The sequence below is a fragment of the Nerophis ophidion genome, linkage group LG01 (assembly GCF_033978795.1).
Source record: "Nerophis ophidion isolate RoL-2023_Sa linkage group LG01, RoL_Noph_v1.0, whole genome shotgun sequence".
Classification (NCBI taxonomy): domain Eukaryota; kingdom Metazoa; phylum Chordata; class Actinopteri; order Syngnathiformes; family Syngnathidae; genus Nerophis; species Nerophis ophidion.
The window spans coordinates 81,294,116-81,321,912 of NC_084611.1; the positions used below are offsets into that span (position 1 = coordinate 81,294,116).

General features: G+C 39.8%; 1 protein-coding gene across 1 annotated transcript in view; it reads left to right on the plus strand.

Annotated features, from left to right (window-relative positions):
- The window catches only part of LOC133560491 (sorbin and SH3 domain-containing protein 2-like), a 177,816-nt gene that overhangs the window by 66,800 nt on the left and 83,219 nt on the right, over positions 1 to 27,797 (plus strand). Inside the window, 4 exon segments of the mRNA XM_061913067.1 lie at positions 10,942 to 10,997; positions 13,627 to 13,716; positions 21,726 to 21,752; positions 21,835 to 21,947. Of these exon segments, the coding sequence (XP_061769051.1) occupies positions 10,988 to 10,997; positions 13,627 to 13,716; positions 21,726 to 21,752; positions 21,835 to 21,947 (240 nt within the window). The 5' untranslated portion in view covers positions 10,942 to 10,987.

Sequence of the window (27,797 nt, forward strand, 5' to 3'; positions counted from 1 at the left end):
GCGTGTGTGTATGTATGTATGTGTGTGTACGTATGTATGTATATATATATATGTATATATTATATATAAATATATAACTGCGAGGAGGTTGCGACTTGTCCAGGGTGTACACTGCCTTCCGCCCGATGGTAGCTGAGATAGGCACCAGCGCCCCCCGCGACCCCAAAGGGAATAAGCGGTAGGAAATGGATGGATGGATGGATATATACATATATATATATATGTGTATATATATATATATATATATATATATATATATATATATATATATATATATATATATATATATATATATATATATATATATATAGTTAATTTGCATGCCCCAGCCAACTTTTTTTTTAGCCCAATGCGGCCCCCAAGTCAAAAAACCTTGGACACCTTTGATACAAACTTTGGTAACCGTTTGACTATATTTAATAACTATCAGCAGTAGGACATGGTCATTAAATTAAGTGGGATTAAAAAGGCATTAAAAAGCAATATACTCACATTTTTGGCTCATAAACAGGCAGGACTGTCGTTTTATTGTCAGAACACCTTTAAAAAGTGACTTCTGCATAATGATAAAAAATGTGTGGAGTTTAGTCTTCAATTAAAAAACCCATTTAACTGCATAATTGTTTTAGCTTGAGCACATTTTGCAGGCTGCCAGTTATTGCGCTGGCGTATTATTATGGATGCCGGTCTGCTTCGTGGCTTACCCGTGTGCCCAAATTACAGCCGGTTGATAAACCACGGCAAAGTGAGGCCTTCAAAGTAGCTCTCGCTTCCTCCCGACTAAAAAAAGATTGAAAGTAGTAGACGTCAACACTTATTTAGTGCATAAATTAGGCTGACACAGTAATTGTTTATAATTCCAAAGTTGCCGACAACACCAGATATTGTCAGGCCGAGAGTTTTGCACGTTGCAATCCGGAACAGAAGGTGTGTCGGGGCCGAGTCGCCGTCTTTTCCTCGCCGCGTCCAGCCATAACATTCACACCACGGACACAGCTGCTGTGACGCCGCAGATCTGTCCCCAGGAAACACGATCCCGTTTATAAGCTGACCCTCATTTGAATGCCGACAGCTCGCGACGCCAGACACATGATTTACCCGCTGCCTGTGTGTGTGTTGGCGGGTGTGCTGCTCAGAGATAGATTTACGAGGGACGGTGTGTAAAGGTGAAGATTAGGTCTCCCGAGGATGAAAGTATCCCACAACGTGCTTGATATAGATCTTGTAAAACTCTCCATTAAATATTGATATTCACCCCTCTTCAAAGTCACATGTTTACTTTCATGACATTTTATGTCCCAGCTAGTTCATAACACCGACATCTGCTACGTAAATACCTACGCCCTCTGCAGTTGGAAACTGCTACTTAATGGAAATAAAGCAGAAGTAAGTCAGAAACATCCCATCTTAACGAAGATGTATTAAATACCATAAAAATACAGACTTTTTTTGGGAATCTACGACCAATGTATCTATCTTAAACATTGTAGAAAGTTTCTTGGTGGCAGATTATTTTGCTTATTTTTAGTATTTTTAATAATATATGTGGTTATCGTATAGTGAAAGAAGTATTAGTGTAATATATATTTTTATACATCTTTATTTACATATAATATATATAGAATATATTTAATATAAAAATATGTTTATATTGTTTAATAATGTATGTACTGCAAACAACCTTCCCTAGTCATTGTTCCGGGGAAAAAAATCAACCAGCACTAATATTCAAAAATTATATCACAAATAACACATGGTGCTTATTGAACTTTGTGAATATTATTTTTTTTTAAATCCAGTAAGCATAAAACAAATCAAAACTACACCCATTTAAAGCCATTAAAAGGGATGATGGGGAAAATGCGAAACACTCTCTCTACACCTATCCATGGTTGGCACATTTTAGCTACTTGATATTTAATTTAAAAAAATTATAAAAAGGTAGTCATGGAAGTAAACAAGGTAGGGGTTGAATTTTCACATACTCTTTATTCCCAATTATTATAATAATTAGTAATTATATATCAATTATTTTATAATTATATATAATTGTGTATATATATATATGTATATATATATATATATGTATATGTATATATATGTATATGTATATATATATGTGTATGTATATATGTATATGTATATATATATGTATTCATATATGTATATGTATATATATATGTATTTGTATATATATGTATTTATATATATATATATGTATTTATATATATATATATATATATATATATATATATATATATATATATATATATATATATATATATATATATATGTAGTATAAATATTGCTTAAGATAAGCAAAAATTGGTCTAATGCCAGATAGAAAAAAATATTTTTGTCACAACATAAGCAATTATAATCACAATTTTAAGGTAATTGTGTTTACTTAAGATGGTTTTTTTTTGTTTTTTTTTAATACAAAGCTGTTTCAGTTAAGTGTTGGGTATCAAATTTGGTATTTTTAAAGGTACTGACTGAATATCGTCAGTACTGCAGAGTACCGATTCACGTAAAATCAAACGGTACCGATACCTTTGTTGCACGTAAGGTCACATCTGGTTGCATACTTGACACCAAATCAGTCACTTGGCATGCAGGGCTGCCTTTAGGGAATGTAATTTCCCATGCCAACTAGGTAAGCATGCTGGTAAGAAAGCACTCAAAAGTAGGGCTCCATTTTTCAAAATGTGCTATCTTGATGCTAAATAACATTGGACATGCCATTTACATGCTACTGATTAGCAATATCGATTTTACACCTCTGAATTTGGTCATCAGAACTACAACTGAGATACATGTTACAATCAAACAGCTGGTGTGTAATAAGTACAATACTTGCAGTACAAACATTTTGTAGGGCTCAACAAAAGAAAAGACTGACCCACCTAGGACCAACTGGAATTAATGCATACATGCAAATGAGACTCAGAAATGTAGGAAAACAACATACTGTATAACATTATCAGCTCTTAGTGAAATGTTATATATAAGAGAGTTTATGTTTAAACAACTACCACTTATTACTGCAAGAATACACATAAAACTACTGCTGAGTAACGGTATGTTTTCCCATGTACCAGGAATTGATACAGAATCAGTACAAAGATGAAAGATACCTCTCCTTAGGTATCATGTCTAAAACCAAAAGTGAACATTAAAACTGATTTGTATTTATTTATACATATTTTTTTTACAATTTTTATTATGATGTCACAAGTGTACAAAACCCTGTAAATCGTAAAAACCACAAAAATCGTACTAAATGTGTGACATAGGTCTACTTCTTCAAATGTGAATCTGCATACTTAAATGGCCTTTTAATCTGTTATTTTGCAAGAAGAAAAAAAAACATTTTGTACGCTTGGTCATAAAGGAAAATCAAAATATTAATATATTAAAATCATCATGTTTTTAATGCTGATAGGGATTTTACGAAGTTAATTTTTTTGTCTATAAACTTATACAAAATATATTTAATTGGCAAAAAGTCAGTTTTACAACCACAAAAAAAGTATTTGCATTATGTTTCATGGAGGAAGTGAGAATATGGCGTTAAAGCGGCCGTTTGAGAGACGGCGTGGGCGTTAATGGGACACTCGGCGATGATGCCTCACACCGTGTCAAGTGCTGCTATTTGTGTTCTGGTGTGGAATGTGGAGCCACAACACACAGGAAGTCATTTGTGCTTTCTGCTGCTGCGCGGAAACACTTTGTTTTCCCGAGCCCTGCCAACATGTGACAGTCATTGTTCCCAAAAGCTGCGCACTGCAACTATTTTCATATCTTTGTCATAAAGGGTCTCAGAAACGTCATCTGCATGGGTTGTGGTCTCAATCAGGGATGTGAATTTGTCAACATGGCCTTTTTTTTAATTTCATTTTATTACGACTTGCACGTGTCGTCCACTGAAAGCTTCGCATTCCCTCGAAGGCTGCGAAGATGTTTTCACAACCGTGATAGAATATGACCACAGTCCCACGGGAAACCACCGCATTTATCGCCCTTTAACTTGTCAACTTGCAATTGTTATCGTTTAATTTGTCAATTTGCAATAAACGTTTACCTTGAATTATATCACACACACTCACAAGTTCAAATCAAAACCAACAAACAAAGCACTTCTGTCATTTACAGCATTTTTGACTGCTCTTTTTAACTACATACTTCAAAAAACTACTGTACAAGTTCCTCTTGTACAATATTTGACTGGTATTTTTACTTTACGTCATTAAAAACAGCATAGCACTCCTGTCATGTAATGGGTCTTTAACTACTGTATTTTAAGAGACATACTGCAAAAACACTACAGTAGATTCTCAAAAACAAGTGTCTTTGTCATATAGAGGATCTTTGACTAGCTTATTGCAGTTGGTCCTTAAAAAGAACAGCGCTTTTCGGTGGTATAGATGTTGTACAGAGGATCTTTGACTGCTCTTTTTACTACATACTTTAAAAAAACTATTGTGCAAGTTCCTCTTGTACAATATTTGACTGATGTTTTTACCTTAGGTCATTAAGAACAGCAGAGCGCTCCTGTCACATAGAGGGTCTTTGACAGCTGTATTTTAAAAGACATACTGCAAAAACGCGACAGTAGATTCTCAAAAACAAGAGTGTCTTTGTCATAGAGAGGATCTTTGACGAGCATATTGCAGTTGGTCCTTAAAAACCACAGAGCTATTTGGGGGTATAGATGTTGTATAGAGGATTTTTGACTGCTCTTTTTAACTACATTCTTCAAAAAAACTACAGCGTTCCTCTTGTACAATGTTTGACTATTGTTTTTACCTTAGGTCCTTATAAACAGCAGAGCGCTCCTGTCACATAGAGGGTCTTTGACTACTGCATTTTAAAAGACATACTGCAAAAACGCTACAGTAGATTCTCAAAAACAAGACTGCCTTTGTCATATAGAGGATCTTTGACTAGCCTAGTGCAGTTGGTCCTTAAAAAGAACAGAGCTTTTCGGTGGTGTAGATGTTGTACAGAGGATCTTTGACTGCTCTTTTTAACTACATACTTCAAAAAAAAACTACAGCGTGCCTCTTGTACAATATTTGAGCGGTGTTTGTACCTTAGGAACATCATTAAAAACAGCAGAGTGCTCTTGTCACGAAGGGGGCCTTTGACTGCTGTATTTTAAAAGACATACTGCAAGAACGCTACAGTAGATTCTCAAAAACATTGACTCGCTTATTGTATTTGGTCCTTAAAAACAACAGAGCTTTTTGGGGGTATATATGTTGAATAGAGGATCTTTGACTGCTCTTTTTAATCACATACTTCAAAAAAACGATTGTACAAATTCCTCTTGTACAATATTTGACTGGTGTTTTTACCTTAGGTCATTAAAAACAGCGTAGCGCTCCTGTCATGTAGAGGGTCTTTGACTGCTGTATTTTATAAGACATACTGCAAAAACGCTACAGTAGATTCTCAAAAACAAGAGTGTCTTTGACATAGTTAGGATCTTTGACTAGCCTATCGCAGTTGGTCCTTAAAAACAGCAAAGTTTTTCGGTGGTATAGATGTTGTATCGATGATCTTTGACTAATGTTTTTGCAATAGGTTTTTAAAAACGGCAGAGTGTTCCAGTTGTATAGAAAATTTTAACTTAGTGTTTTTGCAGAAGGTCTTTAAAAACAGAAAAGCAAAACTAGGATTAATGACAGCAGACTTCTTCTGTTATTTTGAGGCTCTTTGTTACGCCTTTTCGGCATTGTGATGCCGGGTTCGATTCCCTCGAGGATGCGTCGAAAATTGAACACAGCAAAAGGTATGAACTAATTATTTATTTAAATAAAGGTGCTAGAGAACAAAAATACTGGAGCTAAGAAAAGGCAAACAAAAGGCGCTAGCATGAAAGCTAGGATAAACAAATAGTAAACTAAACTGGCACATAGGCACACAAAGGGGAAAACAAAACATTTTGCAAGAGAGCTAAGATTAAATACAATTGCGCAGTGTGAGATCTCGCGAGGATAATACAGAAATTTGCATGTAAGCAAACACGCAAAGCAGACCTACCGTTGTGTATGAACAAATTTGGATCCCAGACTGAACAACAAAAGATGCAGGCTTTTATAAGGCAGGTGATTAGTGAGGAGAGGTGTGCAGGGCCGTGAGTAACAGGTAAAACTGATAAGCTAAACAGGAAATAATAGGACCAGACAGAGTGTGAAAATAAAAATGGAACAATAAACAATAATATGTGGAGGATCCAATAACCGGATCTCAACACTCTTTTGTTCACAATAGATTCTCAAAAGCCGATTGATCTATTAACAAGCTTATTGGTGTGTTTAGTGGGACAGGTGAAAGTTAAGTCGGAGAAAATGCGGTAGTTTATAAATTAAATATTGTTTCTGTCCGGCCTGGTTGCAAATACCTCACTGACCGGTACCGGTTCCTGGACCGGTGGTTGAGGACCACTGATATCGAGGATCTTTGACTAGCCTATTACAGTTGTTCCTTCTAAACAGCAGAGCTTTACGGTCATATAGAGTAGTCGTCCCAAACCTTTTTTGCATCACGGACCGGTTTTATGTAGGCATTATTTTCCGGGTCCGGCTTTCCACTTGTGCCAGATAAATACAACAAAAATAAGTGCATGAAGAATCCAACTCACTATAACGCCGAATTAGTGGGAGCCCTGGACTGGTTTCTTTGCAATGAGATGCAGATGGAAATCAGTCTTTGGCTACAATCTGTCACGTTTATATTGTAAATACTCATTAATGTGCATTGTTTCGTGTCACAAAGTTGTAACAAATATAACAAATGACAACTCCCTATAAGGAAATGTATTATACATCTATAAACAAGCTTATTGGTGTGTCAAGTGGGACAGGCCAAAGTTAAATCGGAGAAAAAGCAGTCGTTTATAAATTATTTGGGGCGGTATAGTTCGGTTGGTAGAGCGGCCATGCCAGCAACTTGAGGGTTGCAAGTTAGATCCCTGCTTCCGCCATCCTTGTCACTGCCGTAGTGTCCTTGGGCAAGACACTTTACTCACCTGCTCCCAGTGCTCCCCACACTGGTTTAAATGTAAAAAAAAATTAGATATTGGGTTTCACTATGTAAAGCGCTTTGAGTCACTGGAGAAAAAGCGCTATATAAATATAATTCACTTCACTTATTTTATGTTTCTCTGCGGCCCAGTAGAAAATGCGTCACGGACCGGTGGTTAGGGACCACTGATATAGAAAACCATCGACTCGTGTTTTGGCTGAAGTCTTTACTAAAAACAGATCAAAAAGATGATATTTGACAGATTAATGCTCCTGTCAGCTTGAGGATCTTTGACCTGATACTCAAAATAGGACTAATAGTTATGAAAGGTCCTGAATTCTGTTAAACAGGCCTAGTTTTAGGGCATGGGTGTCAAACTCTGGCCCGCGGGCCAAATTTGGCCCGCCGTGTAATTTCATTTGGCCCTTGAAGCAGTATGAAAGTAATATTACAGCTGGCCCGCCGGTTTTATACAGCTAATACTCACCACTAATACTCATACTTGCCAACCCTCCCGATTTTCCCGGACTCCCAAATTTTAGTGCCTCTCCCGAAAATCTCCCGGGGTAAACATTCTCCCAAATTTCTCCCCATTTCTACCCGGAAGACAATATTAGGGGTGTGCATTAACGGCACTGCCTCTACAACCTGTCGTCACGTCCGCTTTCTACATAGAAATAGCGTGCCAACCCAGTCACATAATATATGCGGCTTTTACACGCACACAAGTGAATGCAACGCATACTTGTTCAACAGCCATGCAGGTCACACTGAAGGTGGCCGTATAAACAACTTTATCAATCTTACAAATATGCACCACACTGTGAACCCACACCAAACAAGAATAACAAACACATTTCGGAAGAACATCTGCACCGTAACACAACATAAACACAACACAACAGAACAAATACCCAGAACCCGTTCCGGCACTAACTCTTCCGGGACGATACAATATACTCCCACCCCCAAGCAGTAATTAAGGTTTTATCCATGCACTTTCTCTTGCTACTTCAAGGCTTGAATGTTTGAACAATTTGTTATTGTTATTTTATTTGCAAATGTATTATTAGCCTGTGGAAAAAGTTTATTTTGGTATTTACCTCAATGGGCTGCAAATAGAAAAGAGGCATTCAATTTTCATTTAAATTTTATTTGATATGCCATTGATATTTTTTAATGATTATTATTTAAAACTCGATTTTACATGTCACTATAACGTTATATAAGCCTTGCTTGTTCAATATTGAATGCAAAACTTGTTTAGGCCCCTATTAAACGGTTAATTTGTTCAACTTTGGCCCTTGGCTCTGTTCGGTTTTAAATTTTGGCCCACTCTGTATTTGAGTTTGACACCCCTGTTTTAGGGGCATCTGCAAGTTCATGTCAACCATTCAGTAGTAGGTCTCTGTTGGTATGGTATGTTATTGATGTCACACATGTCAGTTATTTACATACTAGGCCATGAGTAGCAGCCCATCATTCTTACTGTACAGCGTGTGTCACATACATCAGGGCCCATGATGACACACACTCACACACAGATATATCCCAGAAACAGTATGTGGAACTCCGCTGGGCTTTCTGGTATTCCATTTCTGCTGTGTCCATTCCGAACACGCCGTCCTTCTCGTTACGCTTCTTCTTATAGCAGGAGAAGAGCGTTATAGCACACAGCGTTCTACTATAGCGTTGCCCTTTTGACCTGCTGTTATGCTGCCTCTGACGTGGTTAGGTTCGTCTCAACTGAACATATTTCTGTCTTTTTAGACTCTACAGATGCAAAGACAAACAATCACAGCACCGTATTGGTTGTCTTCTGATTATGGGTACGGTGTTTATTTGTGTTATTTGGACTAGGGCTAGGCGATATATCGAATTTACTCGATATATCGCGGGTTTGTGTGCGATATAAAAAATTATTATGTTGTGATATTCGCGGAGCAGAGAGGTAGCGGCATGGTAACGTTCGCTGTGATGCTAGCGGTGCGGTGCGAGTGGTAATACGAGAGAAAGAAGGTGCGAATCTGGTAACATATGAAGGAAGAATTCATTCTCAAGAAAAACAGCACATGGTCCACCGTCTGGCAGTGGTTTGGCTTTAATCGGCAAGATGTCAAATAAGTATGCTGCAAAAGCGTTGCTACAAAAAGTAGCACCACCGCTAATTTGTTGCATGACTTGAAAAGTCACCTGCTAGAGCAGGGGTCGGGAACCTTTTTGGCTGAGAGAGCCAAGAAGCCAAATATTTTAAAATGTATTCCCGTAAGAGCCATAAAATATATTTTTTTAACACTGAACACAACAAAACGCTGGCATTTTTAAGAAAGACCAACATTTCTCTTATTCTTTGTAATAACATTGTTATTCTGAAGCTAACTGTGGAGGGGACGTGGCCTGCGGGCCTGCAGCGAAGCAGGGTGTTGCCAGGACCGGCCTTGAATTCAGTGACAGTTGCGTAGACGGCCCATCTGGGCCTTTTTATATGATCACCTGTCGCTATGTTATAAGCAGCAGCCAGGAGGAGAGACGGGCTTGGGGCTAGAAAACAGAGCGCGAGCGAGAGCGAAATAGAAAGCAACTGAGAGACTTATTGAAAAATAAAACAATATTGTAACCCTGAAACGGGCTCTCATGTCAGTGCTTGGAAGTCCGAAGAACCCATTGGAGGGCAAGCCCCACACTAACCAATAATAAATAAATGACTTCTTACCAACTTCCAGAACATAAAAATGCATGACAATATTTTATATTTTGAACGTTATTTTTAACACTGTGCTTACAAGTAGAATTATTCATTATTTATCGTGTTAAGGAATGTCAGCTCAGATTTATACAAGAGCCAGATGCAGTCATCAAAAGAGCCACATCTGGCTCGCGAGCCATAGGTTCCCTACCCCTATGCTAGAGAATGAAGAGTGGTTGAAACCCGCATGTCAACATCTCCCTTCGAATATCACGATATAGTCATTTTCTATATCGCACAGAGACAAACCCGGGATATATCGAGTATATCGATATATCACCCAGCCCTATTTCAAGGTACTCAAAGCGCTTTGACACCATTTCCACATTCAGCCATTCACACATAAATTCACACACTGATGGCGGGAGCTGCCATGCAAGGCCCTAACCACAACTCATCAGGGTGAAGTGTCTTCCTCAAGGACACAACGGACGTGACGAGGTTGGTCGAAGGTGGCGATTGAACCAGGAACCCTCAGGTTGCCGGCACAGCCACTCTCTCAACCGCGCCACGCCGTCCCCATAATTCGTAGCATCGTTTGAAATGTCACCCGCTAGAGAATGAAGAGTGCTTGAAACTCCACATGTCAACATCTCCGGCCGGTACCACACCCAACAAAATGCCGAAGCAACCAGCACTGACCCAATTGAGCCTGGCGTCTTCCATTTCGACATCAACACCGCATGAAAAAAATAGTCAACAACAGAAGGAGATAACGGCCACAGTAACCTACCACACAGCGAAGGACATTAACAATTTGATTTCCTATTATGCAGCTAATTTTTATTTTGCAGTTATTGAAATATCTTGTGTAACCCCATGCACAAAAGTGCAATTTATTTGCTTCAAACTATTAGTGGCGTTCTGTACAAAAAGTGCACTTTAATTTAGTGTTTTGATATGTCATTTTAGTGACATCATGCACAAAAGAACACTAGTAGCTTGTTTTAAAGTTAAAGTTAAACACACATTTCATGTGTCAGGTAAACCGTGACACATGAAATGTGCTGTTTTAAAAATATCAAGATGGCCGCCACATACTTTGACTTTTCAGTATGTGGACAATCCTGTGCCAAAACATAGCTTTACGCTAAAACGCGTCCATTTGTTAATGCATGCTACTGTGATATGAATCATTAATAGTGTTTTGTTGTGTTTTGCAGGAAGGTGTGTTGACCAGTTGTAAATCTCTGAGAAGTGCTCTTCACTATGAATACAGGTATGAGACACAAATTCATCTCCCAGTGCATTCCCTGAAACGATCATGTCTGTTCCGGCGTCCTGGCAAAGCTCCATGCTGCCCTCAGGGCTTCCTTGTGGATGTTGTGAACCTGTTGCTCACAGACATACTCCTCCATGAATACACTTCCAAAGCTGCACTTGGCAGTCGTCCCGAGCTGAGTTGTGTGTATTTACGTCTGCCAGCCGGAGATGAGTAGCAATATATATTTTATTCATACAAAAAAAAGACTTTCAAAGGTCCATGTCAGTCTGCGGAGCTACATCTTGGCACACATGATGTTGCCTCATTGTGATGTAAAGTGCAAAAAAAACAAAAAACATCCAAAAGTCAGTCAGAACCTCTTGAAATTGCTGAAATAATAACTACGCATCTATTTCTACAACAAAATTGCAAGTTTAATATGCATTATAATGGTAATGTAAAATAGCAAAGTGCATGTATATGAAGTAATATACTTTACACACACTGCAAATGGTAATTATTTAAACAATGATGGGAATATTTTTAATTTACTTGCTTTTTATTTATTAGAATAAAAATAGAAATAACAATCTATATTATATCAAGTAATTCAATTTATTTAAATGTTGTCCTACTCTACACAGCGGAAATAATTATTTAAATAGCAGTAATATTTTTAATATATATTTTTAATTTTTTACATTTTATATAGTAGAATAAATATAAATAAATAAATATAGTTATTGTAGTTTGCTGTATCCACCTGCTTTACACACTAAATGATGAATTGAATAATATTATTATTAACATATTTTTAATAATTACATTTTAAATATTAGAATGAATATAAAATATAGTCATGCTTATTTACTGTATAGTACATCATACAAATTATTTCAACTTTACCTGCTTTACACACTGTGAATAGTCATGATTTAAATTATATACAGTATATATATATATATATATATATATATATATATATATATATATATATATATATATGTACATATATATATATATATATATATGTATGTATGTATATGTGTATATATATATATATATGTATGTATGTATGTATATGTATATATATATATATATATATATATATATATATGTATATATATATATATATATATGTATGTATGTATATGTGTATATATATATATATATATATATGTATGTATGTATATGTATGTATGTATGTATATGTATATATATATATATGTATGTATATGTATATATATGTATGTATGTATATGTATATATGTATGTATATATGTATGTATACGTATATATATGTATGTATATGTATATATGTATGTATATATGTATGTATACGTATATATGTATGTATACGTATATATATGTATGTATACGTATATATGTGTATATATACATATATATGTATATATATATATATATATATATATATATATATATATATATATATATATATATATATATATACATATGTATGTATATATGTATGTATATATATATGTTTTTTTATATTTACATTTTATATATTAGAATACATAGACAATATAGTTATGATTAGTTACTGTATATTACATAAAACAATGTATTTAATCTTCCACCTACTTTACACACTGGATGATAATGATTTAAATAATAATAGTAATATGAATAACGTATCTTTAAATCATTAAATATAATCTATTAGAATAAATATAAAATATAGTCATGTAATTTTTTTTTTTTATTTCACTTGCTTTGCACACTGAATGGTCATGATTTGAATAATAGTTAATAATTACTTTTTAAATATTAAAATACATATAAAATATAATAGTAATAATTTCATATTACGTAACACAATTTATTAAAACTTTGACCCACTACTTAGTATGAGTAATGATTTAAGTAATAATAGGAATATTTTCAATACAATTATTTAATGATTGATTGTCATACAAATTTAGATTACATTATACGATTTATTTAAACCTTCACCTTCTCTACATACTGGGAATAATACCTAATTAAATAATAACTAATAGGATTTTTTTTAAATTTTTTTTAACCTAAAATAAATTCTATAAAATCATCACAATTACTAAATATATTCTCATTTACATGATGTATTAAATGTATTTAAATGTTCACCAACTCTACACTAATAACATAATAATAATCATAGTAATATATTTTTTTATTCAATATTATTATAATGATTAAATATATATATTACATCATGTATTGCAAAATACAATGTATTAGGATGTGCAAAAGTAATTTGTCCTATTACGCGCATTATATAGATATCATTTATGCACTTTAAGTATCCTTCAATCTCGTGAAAGGATTTATATAAATCCAAGTTATTAACAGTAAAATATTTTCAATGGACTTTTGAAACAGGAAATGCTAAGAAAAAAAATTAGACGTGCCTTTCAATGGACATAGTCAATCAATGCTTTGTTCAACTCGCAGAAAACAATAAAACAATTTTAATTAAAAGGACAACCGGAATGGTCCTTGTACAAAATGTTGTCCACATACCAAATACTTCATAACATCCTTTTTTTTTTTGCCACTTCTGCATGTGCTTTGTGTTTGTGTGTGTGAATGTGTACTTGCACGGGCACGTGATCACCTGGCTGGCTCGGACATTCCTCAGATAGCGGAGGATGCGCTCGCAAAAGCGTGGCCTTGTCGCTCACGCTCTCGCCCATGAAGAGGGTCCAGAGCTCACCAAATCTAGCCCCAGGTACTACTAACACAGCACAACAACACCAATGAGCACACGCTTGTTTGGGACAACAACCACTTTGAAGGCCAGTTCACGCATCCTAATAAGGCTTGAGCACTGCTAAATGTGTTTGCTTATGCAATGTTTTGACTGCTGGAAGATTGTTTTGCTTGCTTTCATCGACCTTCGGGGATGCTTTTGCCTCTTCAATCATGTGATAGCGCTCGTTAAAGCTGACAGACAACATGTTCTCCCACTGCCCCTTGTGGTTTCCTCTTATTTATACTTGTTCCCCCCCACCCCTAAATCCCAGCATGCATCAGTGAAACATTACAGAGGAGTAAGCCTTTTAGTTGGTTCTTTAAAAAACAACAAAGTAATGATGAGCTCAGCAGCACGCATGCATCCCCGCACCATGATGCTGGACTGCATCTTAGAAATAATCCACAAAGTCGAAGCCCACGTTGTGCTTGACGTTCACGTGTTGTGTTTGTTAAAGTGATCGCTCCCCAATTAATGACAACAGCCACCTTGCACAACTGAACAACTGAAACAAATACAAACAATCACGTAAGTCGAGAAGGTTGTGTCCTAAAGTTTGCCCTGATTCTCGTAATCGTTCGGCCAATCATTGCTCCTAACAAACTAATCAGTTTTCCCGCATTTGATTCTACGGAATCTAGGGGGGATATTACACACCTGTGGCCGGGCCAAGTGATTAGGACACCTGATTCTCATCATTTGGATGGGTGGCGAAATACTTTTGTCAATATAGTGTATGTAATTACTTACATTGATGTGTCTCTGCTCAGCGTTCTTAACGCTTTGTTTGGAGGGCTACACACCCCATCGCACTTAGCTCTACGGAATCTCCTCTCTGGTCAAGAAAAGCACCATCAAGATTATAGTGGGAACTCTCATTCAACCCTTTTTCGATCTCGCATGCACCTCCTGGTACCCCAGCACCTCCCAAACCCTCAAATCTAGACTCCAAACATCCCAGAACAAGCTAGTCAGGTTACTTCTAGACCTCCACCCCAGATCACACTGCACTCCTACCCACTTCTCTGCAGTGGGCTGGCTCAGGGTGGAGGACAGTGTAAAACAACTTGCACTGAGCCTAGTCTGTAAAATTCGCAACACCTTTCTGATACTGAAGTACATGGCAAACTACTTCCATAACGTAAATGACCGCCGTAACCACGACACCAGGGGGAGCTCCACAAACCACGTTAAACCCGGATTCCGATCTAACAAAGGTCTTAACTCATTCTCCTTCTATGCCACTTCAATGTGGAATGCACTCCCAACTGGTGTACAAGAAAGTGCGTCTCTATCCTCCTTCATAACTGCACTAAAACAACACCTCCAGGCACATCCCACCTCCCCGGATTGTAAATAATCAAATGTATATACATGTTCTTATGCTTTCTGAGTTTACCATGTTTACCACTCGCTGTACATGTCCTACAAAGTGAGACCTACACTGTTACAATGTCCATTTCTCAGATGATATAATTGTTGATGACTGAAGTATGCTGATAGCAACCCAACCTAACCACCCCTCCACATTCCACCCCCCGGATTGTAAATAATATAAATATTTCAATGGATATACTCTGATGATTAACTTGTGTGATGACTACTGTATTATGGTGGTAGTATATATTTGTATCATAATTTGATTAACGTGGACCCCGACTTAAACAATTTGAAAAACTTATTTGTGGTCAATTGTACAGAATATGTACTGTACTGTACTGTGCAATCTACTAATAAAAGTTTCAATCAATCAATCAAGGCCATTTACATTTGTTTCTACTTCACATTGTTTTTTACATGTAAAACTAAAATTATTCTCTGTAAAATGTGTATTATGATAATATTTTTTGGGTGTCTTGATTTAAATTACCTTTAGTCAGAAAAAGTCTTAGCACAATTCTTGTTTTTGAGAACGGCTCGCTAACAAAAACCAAAGTACAACTGCGTATAATGAAGTCTGAGTCCTGTGGGACTAAACAACAATCCGCAATGAAAAATAGGATTTAGTCATTAAAAATGTCTCATTTTGCAACAAAAGCTGTTTGGGCTCACTTATTTGTTCTGGGGTCACTTAAGCTCTGTGGAATTTGTGATGGTGCAATTTTGCAGTTGGCATTCATTTACCCCAACACAGTGAATCCTCTTAAAACAAAGGTTATGCCGTTTGGAATTCCAGAAATATTTTCAGAGCTTTTTGCAAAACATTCAATGGGGATTGAGGTTTAGTGGATTGTTTTTTCACTTAATACCAAGGGTGTCCAATTTTTTTCCAACCAGGGCCACATATGTAAAAATTAAACAATGTCGGGGACCACTTTGATATATTTTCTATTTTAAAGATGCATGAGAATATACAGTATGCTAAGCAATCTTATTAACATATACACAAAATATTCACATATTTGACTTGACCATATATATATATATGTCATTCATATACAGCAGGGGTAGGGAACCTATGGCTCTAGAGCCAGATGTGGCTCTTTTGATGACTGCATCTGGCTCTCAGATCAATCTTAGCTGACGTTGCTTAACACGATAAGTAATGAATAATTCCGCTGGTAAACACAATGTTAAAAATAACGTTCAAATTATAAAACATTCTCATGCATTTTAATCCAACCATCCATTTTCTATCGCACTTGTCCAAGATGTTGCATTAATGGTAAGAAGTATTATATTTATTATTGGTTAACTTTAGAATAACAATGTTATTAAAAAGAATACTTACTCTAAAAATGTTGGTTTTACTTAAAAATGCACGCTTTTAGTTGTACTGTATTTCCCTGAATTGCCGTCGGGGTGCTAATTAATTTAAAACCTCTTCTCACTCCGACACTTACCGAAGGCATGCGGTAAATTTAGGCCTGCGCTTATCAATTTGAGTGTGATGTAAGGATACCATCATGAAAATCACATTTAATAAAAAAAACTTTATTATGGTTTTACCTTTACTTATAAATGATGTCCACGCGCAGCTCCTTCTGATCAAAAGCATCGATAACTTGTTTCTAGAAGTCTTCCTTATCTTTCTTCAGTTTTAAAGTCTCTCTGTCTTGATGGAGATCTTCCTTTATTACCTCCTGCTGCGATTGAAAGTCCAGTTTAGAAAACAGTTTTATTTTAGATATGTAATCCTCCATGTTAAAAGTGCAAGCGAGAGGAAAAAAATAAACAATCGCTGCTCACTCTTTCTGCTTGTTGTCACTTCTTCTGCAGCCGAGTAGTCGCAAGAAGGATCACTAGCGCCCTCTACCACCAGAAGGCGGCATATTTGACACACGCAGCTACGGTATATTAATAAAACATAGCTGCTTACTGTTCTTTTGAGGATATTCAAAAGCTTGGACCTTAAATCCTACTGAATAGCTCTAAACCTTCCCTTTATGCGATTTCAAAATATTGAAATCAGCCTCCTCCATTTTGAAAATGATGACAGGTGAAATGTGTCACTCGTGACGCGACGAGTTTGACCCGGCGGAAATTCTAGGCATATGCTAATTATTTTGCAAAACGAGTTTGACCCGGCGGAAATTCTAGACATGCGCTAATAAAAATAATATTTTGTGAAACGAGTTTGACCCGGCAGTAATTCTAGGCAGGCGCATACTATATAGCCGGCGGCATTTCAAGGAAATACGGTATTCAGTGTTAAAAAAATATGATATGGCTGTCATGGAAATAAATTTTGAAATATTTGGCTTTCATGGCTCTCTCAGCCAAAAAGGTTCCCGACCCCTGATATAGAGTACATCTCATAGATACGGTATATCTCGATCTATATTTCTAATGTGCTTAATTGGCCATGACGCATGTGCAAAAAAAGTGTCAGAAAAATCAAAAAAGCAAAACACATTTTTTTAGAACTTTGAATTAACTTCCTTATGTCGATTCTTTTTTGGGATTTTTATTTTTACGTTACAAGTATGAGTGCTTTTAGATGGGGGGAGGGATGGTGCCCACAGTGGAACCTGCTGCTCGCTAAAAAAAAAAGCATTACATGCTTTAATGTTTCCAAAAGCGTCCAATAGGGCCAGAAAAAATTGTCGTCTTTTGAAGACAATCCGAATACTGGTTAAATATAGCAACGGAGTCGAGGTTCTGTAACAGCTTCTTCCCTTGGACCGTAAGACTCTTGAACGCATCATAATAATCCCCTCAATTCCCCCCCAAAAATTGATGAACTTGCTGGAATATAAAAGACAACATAACATACATCCATAAACGTGGATGCATACGCAAAAGTGCAATATATTTATCTGTACAGTAATCTATTTATTTATATCGGCACCTTATTGATTTTTTATCCTGCACTACCATGAGCTATCCATTTTTTCTACCGTTTATTCCCTTTTGAGGTCGCGGGGGGCGCTTGGGCCTGTCTCAGCTACAATCGGGCGGAAGGTGACGTACACCCTGGACAAGTCGCCCCCTCATCACAGCATGAGCTAATGCAACGAAATGTTGTTCTTATCTGTAGTGTCAAGTTCAAATTTGAATGACAATTAAAAGGAAGTCAAAGTCTGATTCTTTCTGGTACGTTTTCTTATTCTCTGGCGGACCAGGTGCATATGTGGAGTATTAAGAAGCAAAGTTCATATGCCATCTACTGCACAAAGTTGTAGCAACAGACTCCTCTTGCAGACAGTCCCATTTTAATCTGTAAATCAGCACTAAATCTTTTTGTGGCGGGCCAAATTTATTGGCGGTGTGCTGCCGCAAATAAATAAGATGTATGTGTAACCTACCTGGTCCAGCCTTCGTCCTCAGCTTCCGTTCCGCCTGGGGCTCCGAATAAGAGGAAAGAGCGCTAGGCATCGAGCTAAAACCGTGACTTGTCAACTCAAAAGTCCAGCGCAAGGTTTTAAAGTGTCAAGGAGCGAGGTTTACCAACCCATGTAGGAGTTGCAGGAATTCAAGGGGGGAGCATGTCTTTCCAGAACACCGGCTGCGACGAACGCGTCGTCTATTCACAGTGTGTAGCCGCTGCTAAGACACTATTCCTCACCATCGTGATGGCAAATAAACCAAGTTTCCTTCCATGCACCATTATCACTGGAGGACTAGAGGAAAAGTAACGCCTATGCATTAGAGATGCGCGGTTTGCGGTCGCATCCGCGGAGTCCGAGGATAAACCGCGGGTCGGGCGGTTGACATGACGAAAAAAAATTTTTTAATTAGATTCGGGCGGGTGGCGGTTGAACCATCCGGAAATATTTGATATGCATGGTTCTGTGATTGGTATCCTTTGCAATTCAAAGTGCCATTTAAGACCCGTGTCATAAAGCGAAGACGACAATAAGAGACGCTATTATTCTCCTGAATTACTGCCAGTAGTAACCCAGATTATAAGTTTTAGGGCGTGCTATGAAGCCATTGGCTTTGTCGCCTACTACAACATGTACGATCTGCTTGTCAGTCCAGCATCATGTTTTGTGTGGCTTCCGCTGACACATGCACACGACTGCAAGGCATACTGGGTGACACAGAGTACACTAACGGTTGTGATATAAACAATTTTAACATTCTTTGTAATGTGCGCCACGCTGTGAAGCCACACCAATTAAGAACGACAAACAGATTTCGGGAGAACATCCTCACAGTAACACAACATAAACGCAACACAACAAATACCCATAATCCTTTGTATTCATGACACTTCCTGACTATTTTTTACACCCCGCTAGCAGCAAACCCCGCCAACATATTCAGGATGTGTCACAGATACAAAGGATTATGGGTATGTGTTGTGTTGCGTCTATGTTGTGTTACTGTGAGGATGTTCTTCCGAAATGTGTTTGTCAATCTTGTTGGGTGTGGCTTCACAGCGTGGCGCATATTAGTAAGTGTTAAAGTTGTTTATATCCCAACCATCAGTGTACTCTGTATCACCGAGTATGCCTTTCAATCTTGTACGTGTGATTGCGGAAGCTGCACACAATATGTTTCCGGACCAACAATCGGTTTGTACATGTTGTTGAAGGTATCTAAAGCAATGGCTTCACAGCACGCCCATATTCTTGTAATCAGGATGAACGCTATTGGAAAGTCGCGGGAACGTTAGCGGCTCCAATTGTCATCATTACTCTGTGAAATAGGTTTAAATAGCTCTGTGAGTGGTAAAGGCGGACAACCTCTGATGTATTTCAGCGGGCGGTTGGCGGGCGGGTATGGTCCTGATAAAATGTGGGTTCGGGTGGACGGCGGGTGGATGACGACTTTGGTGATGCGGATGCGGATGATATAATTGCCTATCCGTGCATCTCTACCAAGCATGCTACACAGTTCTAGATGTCGATACTAATGATACTTAGTATTGTATGAGTACATAAACAATACTAAAGTGATTAGATCGATATGTTTCTTTGTTTTGTTCTTATTATTGCACTTTTTTTGAGGGGAGCGTATTTGTTATTGTTTTCAATTCAAGGAGTAAGTCTCTGGATACAGGAAGGTTTCGAGGGCAAAACCAAAATGATTTTGAAATATGAGCCAATAATAGTGTTTGCTTTGTTTAGTTCAGTTTAATCTTGTTTGAGAAATATATTTAACCTACTTAGTTTATAACCTACCCATGTGTTAATCACAATTAGTATTATTTATTTAACACATAAACCTTAGGCTTTGGTCAGGTTGATTAGGAAAAATAAGTGCTAACCAAATATACTGCATAAATAATTGCCGAAAAACACATTTACATCCAATTATGTTGTGCTAAAATGCATAAAGTAAATCATCACTTCTGAGAATGAAGAGCATAGAAGAAAAGGTCATTTCAAACATCAGTATACAAGGACAACTTTAAAAAAACAAGTGTATATCAGTGGTGGGGGTTAAACTATGGAATTCTCTTTACAATGAGATAAAAGATTGTAGAAAGACAGAACAATAAGATCATATGTACAGTCGTAAGTGTCTACATATTGCTTTTTTATTTATTATTTTACTTATTTTTTGTATGGTTTTGTATTTGTTTTGTATCATCCCGTGAGGTATATATATATATTTTTTTGTAGTTTATGCTTCATGAAGTTTTGCACTTTTTTGTTGTTGTGTTTTTTGTTTGTTTTCATTATATTTGGATGTTGTTTGGTTTGTATCCTTGTGATTCTGGGCTATCCATTAACTACTTATTATGTTGAAGGAGGAAGAAAATATAAGATTTTCTTCATCCTGTTCCTTCTCAAGCATAGGTGTGTAAATATGTGTTTTGTTGTTAAAGTTTAATTGTCTATTCATCAAAAATGCACATCAATGAAGGAGATAAATAAAAATGAAAATTAATACTGAATATGTTTCTGACATAAACTGTCAACAGAATTAAAGTGCAAATGAAAATACAGCTCCACCCCTTTAGTCATAATTTTTGCGCTTAATGATACTAATTCTCTATGACTTTAGCTCCAGACTTCTTGTGTTTGTTTGTTTGTTTGTCATTACTGCCACAGGTGGCGGAAAAGTGTATTACAACTGAGAAACAGATGCTTTGGGCGGCCTAACAATGAAGAGAGTTAGTTTAGTAACTGTGCAGTACTGGTAAAAAAAAATGTATGTAGCATTTAGTACCACAAATTTAACATCATCTGATGTACAACAATACTAGTAGGTTCTACATTAAATATTGTTATTGTTTACTTTAGTTACTTGCTATAAAACATTTTGTTTTTTTGTCTAATGTCAAAGTATCGGATCGGTACTCGAAATCGGATCGGATCAGAGGCCAAAAATGTTGATCGGGACATCCCTAAATAAGTTGCAGCTGCAATGACACTCCATGTACTTCTTTAACGTTGTTTTCTCGCGGCGAATGAATGCAACAAGTAATATTGTCAGTGAGAGTTATGGCAGTCTACTAACTTGACTCTCTGGAAAGTGTAGAAGCATAATCCTGTTTTGAGATCATATCTTTGGCAAGAAATACCAGGATGTAACAGGATGAGCCGCACAACTTCTCATACCATGTGTTGTCGTTGTGTTTCTCGCAGGGTGTGATCCTCACTCATCCGACTTCAGTAAGTCTCCTTGTTTCTGTTCCTTGTTACAATCTTGACTTGGTTTTGTTCAGAACACAAAGTATACCACATCCTTTTCTAGACTCTTGGCGGTCACGCAGTGCGACAGATGGCCTTGAGAACGGAGACGCCATCAGCTCGTCTCTCGCTGCTAAAGGCTTCCGTAGCGTCAGACCCAACCTGCAGGACAAAAAGGTAAAACCGTCCCACACGTACCGACGTAGCGAAGGGGTTTTTCCAGGGACTTCCTATGCCGACTGATACATTTTCTGTGCTATTTGTTCCGGCTGTGACACATAATTTGCTGCGTAAGGATACCGACCACGTACCGTCCCCACCTCCGAGAAGAGATAGTTTCCATTTCACGGCCGCCACTTCTAATCCACCGGCCCCCAGCTCTCTCACCGCGCTAGCTAATGAACTGAGCCCCGGAACCAAGCTAACATTCTCTCAGAAAGAACAAGTGGTTTTAAAAGAGTCCTTCACTTTCAGGAGCAGCACGTCCTCCGACACGGAAAACACTTCTAACCCCGTCCAAATGGTGTCCGGCGTGCTAAATGACATTAGTGCATCGGCTTCAGCTAATACACAAGAACGTAAGGTGTCCTCCCTGAGACTCATCCCCGTCACCATCCCCGACCCTCCCGAGCACCTTAACGACCCCCGGTCCGAGAACCCAGATGACCCTTCACCCCCTCAGCCTTCCGCGCGCACCTCCTCGCTCTCTGTTAGTTTGTTCTCCAAGGGCCCGACGCATCAAGAGACTCCAAACAACATGGCGGAGCTGGAGACGCCGAATCTACCCCCGGCAGGTTTAGCTGCTTCCGAGATGACCAACGATCCTCCTGCAGTTCCACCAAGACCTTCTCCTGCAGAGCTCTTGGTACATTCATGACCATCCCACAGACGAGCGAGAGAAATATTACTAAAACTTCATAAACTTCTTGGTGGCATTAAGGTGGAAAACAGAGCAACACTTTAGCTGTTCAGAAAACACCCCTGAGCCACATCGTGGTTGTAGCCAAAATGTTATCAACATTAGATAAAATACTAACAGACCAATGGACGATTTTGTAAGTGTTTTGATTGACGGCAGCCCTGTTTTTCAGCCAATCTTGCTTCATTTTTGCACACTCCTGCTTGTCAATCCCCAAAAGGCGTCTACCAATTTTCATGCCAATTTGACCGAACACTTTGTTACAGTGGGTTGTCTTTAGCGTGCATGTGGGCCATTTCAAGTCAATACCAAATCAGGGGTTCAATTACATCGCCACCATGTGGTGTATTTGTCAGAAAAATAGCAGTGCTTTAATAATCACGGTTTTGTCAGGGAGCTGGAAAATTCGATTCTAATCCAATCGCAATTTGTATTCACCTTATTTTCCGGACTATAAGGCACACTTTAAATCCTTTCATTTTCTCAAAAATTGACAGTTCGTCTTATTACCCGGTGTGCCAAATGTACGAAATAATTCTGGTTGTGCTTACCTGCCTTGAAGCAATTTTATTTGGTACATGGTGTAATAATAAGTGTGACCAGTAGTTGGTAGTCAGACGTAAGAGATACGTGTAGACTGCAATATGATGCCAGTAAACAACACCAAAACTTTAAATGTTCCACTGATATTAAAGAACATTTACACACGGCACTTAAAAATCTGTTAAAATGTTTTAGCATGACTTTGAACCTGCATAGCTTGATGGATTGTCGGCCCATTAAGGCTACCGTGGTCAGAGATACAAGTATTACTATGGTGTGTGTATATGGGGGGGCATAGCTCGGTTGGTAGAGCGGCCGTGCCAGCAACTTGAGGGTTGCAGGTTCGATTCCCGCTTCCGCCATCCTAGTCATTGCCGTTGTGTCCTTGGGCAAGACACTTTACCCACCTGCTCCCAGTGCCACCCACACTGGTTTAAATGTAAAAATTAGATATTGGGTTTCACTATGTAAAACGCTTTGAGTCACTAGAGAAAAGCGCTATATAAATATAATTCACTAATTTACTGTATAAGGACCGCAAAATGGAACCCATTAGCAGACATATTATCTGTCGTTTTGTTTCACAATACTGTACAAAACCAACTTTTCTTACCTTCTGGTACCAGCTGATGTGTATTTGAGATCGGCATCAGTCCTGAAAATTTGCGCACATCCGCCACTGTAGTCCGTGTCGAGGGCGTAGTCGATAAGCTTCTTCTTTTTCACTATGTTATTGTTATGAGGCATTCACCCTCTGCTGTTGCCATTTCTAATTTAAAGTAGCGAAAAGTTCTAACATGTATCTCGCTATGAAAGCGCTAAAAACTGCCAGTGTAGTGGGTTTTCTGGCTCATCGGTCGTGCGCCTTATAGTCCGGTGCGCCCCATGGTCTAGAAAATACGGTATTATGATTCTGACTTTATACAGAATAGATTTTTAAAAATACCTTTTTTAGGCCGTCTCTGCGTTTACTTGAGCTCACCTAAAGAAAACAAGAGCTATTGTAAATTGTTTTGAAAATGTATTATGATTTTAATACACCAAATAATTAGGGCTATCTATGAATCAAATTAAATTAATCACATTTTGTCTGTAGTTAATATATTTATTGTGATTAAACCGTTATTAATTGGGATTAAAATGTGCGCAAAAAAAAGAAATAATGCCGTTCAAGGAAATTTTTGATTAATCGGGATTAAGGATGTCCATCCATCCATTTCCTACCGCTTATTCCCTTTGGAGTCGCGGGAGTCGGTATCAAATCTCACAGTACAGTATTGTCACGGTATGATATTCCTGTGATATGTGTACAAAAACAAAAGCTTGGTAAAAATGCCATGGCGTGTAAAATTAGGTGTCAGGAATGTTTAGGACGTTCCACGTCCCAAGAGCTAGCTTCTGTAGCCGAGGATCGGACCGCCAAGTGCCCTGCCTTCGGCTGCCGCCCAGCTCACAATGCACCCGACCTCAATGGCCCCTCCTATGAGTGGTGAGCCCATTGGAGGGATGACCCACGTTGCCTCTTCGGGCTGTGCCCGGCCGGGCCCCATGGGAACAGGCCCGACCACCAGGCGCTCGCCATCGTGCCCCAACTCCGGGCCTGGCTCCAGAGCGGGGCCCCGGTGACCCACGTCCGGGCGAGGGAAATCTGGGTTCATTTCGTTGTAATTCCATAGAAGTCTTTGAGCTGCTCTTTGTCTGATCACTCACCTAGGACCTGTTTGTCTTGGGAGACCCTACCAGGGGGCATGAAAACCCCCAGACAACATAGCTCCTAGGATCATTGGGACACGCAAACTCCTCTACCACGGTAAGGTAGCAGCTCAGAGAGGAGAGGAGCCTGAGCTAGTGCGCGAGGTAGAGAAGTTCCGGCTGGATATAGTCGGACTCACCTCGACGCACAGCAAGGGCTCTGGAACCAGTTCTCTCGAGAGGGACTGGACCCTCTTCCACTCTGGCGTTGCCGGCAGTGAGAGGCGACGGGCTGGGGTGGCAATTCTGGTTTCCCCCCGCCTCAAAGCCTGTACGTTTGAGTTCAACCCAGTGGACGAGAGGGTAGCTTCCCTTCGCCTTCGGGTGGGGGGACGGGTCCTGACTGTTGTTTGTGCTTACGCACCAAACAGCAGTTCAGAATACCCACCCTTTTTGGGTACACTCGAGGGAGTACTGGAAAGTGCTCCTCCGGGTGATTCCCTTGTCCTACTGGGAGACTTCAACGCTCATGTTGGCAACGACAGTGAAACCTGGAGAGGCGTGATTGGGAAGAATGGTCGCCCGGATCTAAACCCGAGTGGTGTTTTGTTATTGGACTTTTGTGCTCGTCACAGTTTGTCGATAACAAACACCATGTTCAAACATAAGGGTGTCCATATGTGCACTTGGCACCAGGACACCCTAGGCCGCAGTTCCATGATCGACTTTGTAGTTGTGTCATCGGATTTGCGGCCTTATGTTTTGGACACTCGGGTGAAGAGAGGGGCGGAGCTTTCTACCGATCACCACCTGGTGGTGAGTTGGCTGCGATGGTGGGGGAGGATGCCGGACAGACCTGGCAGGCCCAAGCGCATTGTGAGGGTCTGCTGGGAACGTCTGGCAGAGTCTCCTGTCAGAGAGAGTTTCAATTCACACCTCCGGGAGAACTTTGAACATGTCACGAGTGAGGTGCGGGACATTGAGTCCGAGTGGACCATGTTCCGAACCTCTATTGTCGAGGCGGCTGATTGGAGCTGTGGCCGCAAGGTTGTTGGTGCCTGTCGTGGCGGTAATCCCAGAACCCGTTGGTGGACACCAGCAGTGAGGGATGCCGTCAAGCTGAAGAAGGAGTCCTATCGGGTTCTTTTGGCTCATAGGACTCCGGAGGCAGTGGGCGGGTACCGACGGGCCAAGCGGTGTGCAGCTTTAGCGGTCGCGGAGGCAAAAACTCGGACATGGGAAGAGTTCGGGGAAGCCATGGAAAACGACTTCCGGACGGCTTCGAAGCGATTCTGGACCACCGTCCGCCGCCTCAGGAAGGGGAAGCAGTGCACTATCAACACCGTGTATGGTGCGGATGGTGTTCTGCTGACTTCGACTGCGGATGTTGTGGATCGGTGGAGGGAATACTTCGAAGACCTCCTCAATCCCACCAACACGTCTTTCTTTGAGGAAGCGGTGCCTGGGGAACCTGTAGTGGACTCTCCTATTTCTGGGGCTGAGGTCGCTGAGGTAGTTAAAAAGCTCCTCGGCGGCAAGGCCCCGGGGGTGGATGAGATCCGCCCGGAGTTCCTTAAGGCTCTGGATGCTGTGGGGCTGTCTTGGTTGACAAGACTCTGCAGCATCGCGTGGACATCGGGGGCGGTACCTCTGGATTGGCAGACCGGGGTGGTGGTCCCTCTCTTTAAGAAGGGGGACCGGAGGGTGTGTTCCAACTATCGTGGGATCACACTCCTCAGCCTTCCCGGTAAGGTTTATTCAGGTGTACTGGAGAGGAGGCTTCGCCGGATAGTCGAACCTCGGATTCAGGAGGAACAGTGTGGTTTTCGTCCTGGTCGTGGAACTGTGGACCAGCTCTATACTCTCGGCAGGGTTCTTGAGGGTGCATGGGAGTTTGCCCAACCAGTCTACATGTGCTTTGTGGACTTGGAGAAGGCATTCGACCGTGTCCCTCGGGAAGTCCTGTGGGGAGTGCTCAGAGAGTATGGGGTATCGGAATGTCTTATTGTGGCAGTCCGCTCCCTGTATGATCAGTGTCAGAGCTTGGTCCGCATTGCTGGCAGTAAGTCGGACACGTTTCCAGTGAAGGTTGGACTCCGCCAAGGCTGTCCTTTGTCACCGATTCTGTCCATAACTTTTATGGACAGAATTTCTAGGCGCAGCCAAGGCGTTGAGGGGTTCCGGTTTGGTGGCCACGGGATTAGGTCTCTGCTTTTTGCAGATGATGTAGTCCTGATGGCTTCATCTGGCCGGGATCTTCAGCTCTCACTGGATCGGTTCGCAGCCGAGTGTGAAGCGACCGGAATGAGAATCAGCACCTCCAAGTCCGAGTCCATGGTTCTCGCCCGGAAAAGGGTGGACTGCCATCTCCGGGTTGGGGAGGAGACCCTGCCCCAAGTGGAGGAGTTCAAGTACCTAGGAGTCTTGTTCACGAGTGGGGGAAGAGTGGATCGTGAGATCGACAGGCGGATCGGTGCGGCGTCTTCAGTAATGCGGACGTTGTATCGATCCGTTGTGGTGAAGAAGGAGCTGAGCCGGAAGGCAAAGCTCTCAATTTACTGGTCGATCTACGTTCCCATCCTCACCTATGGTCATGAGCTTTGGGTCATGACCGAAAGGATAAGATCACGGGTACAAGCGGCCGAAATGAGTTTCCTCCGCCGGGTGGCGGGGCTCTCCCTTAGAGATAGGGTGAGAAGCTCTGCCATCCGGGAGGAGCTCAACGTAAAGCCGCTGCTCCTCCACATCGAGAGGAGCCAGATGAGGTGGTTCGGGCATTTGGTCAGGATGCCACCCGAACGCCTCCCTAGGGATGTGTTTAGGGCACGTCCAGCTGGTAGGAGGCCACGGGGAAGACCCAGGACACGTTGGAA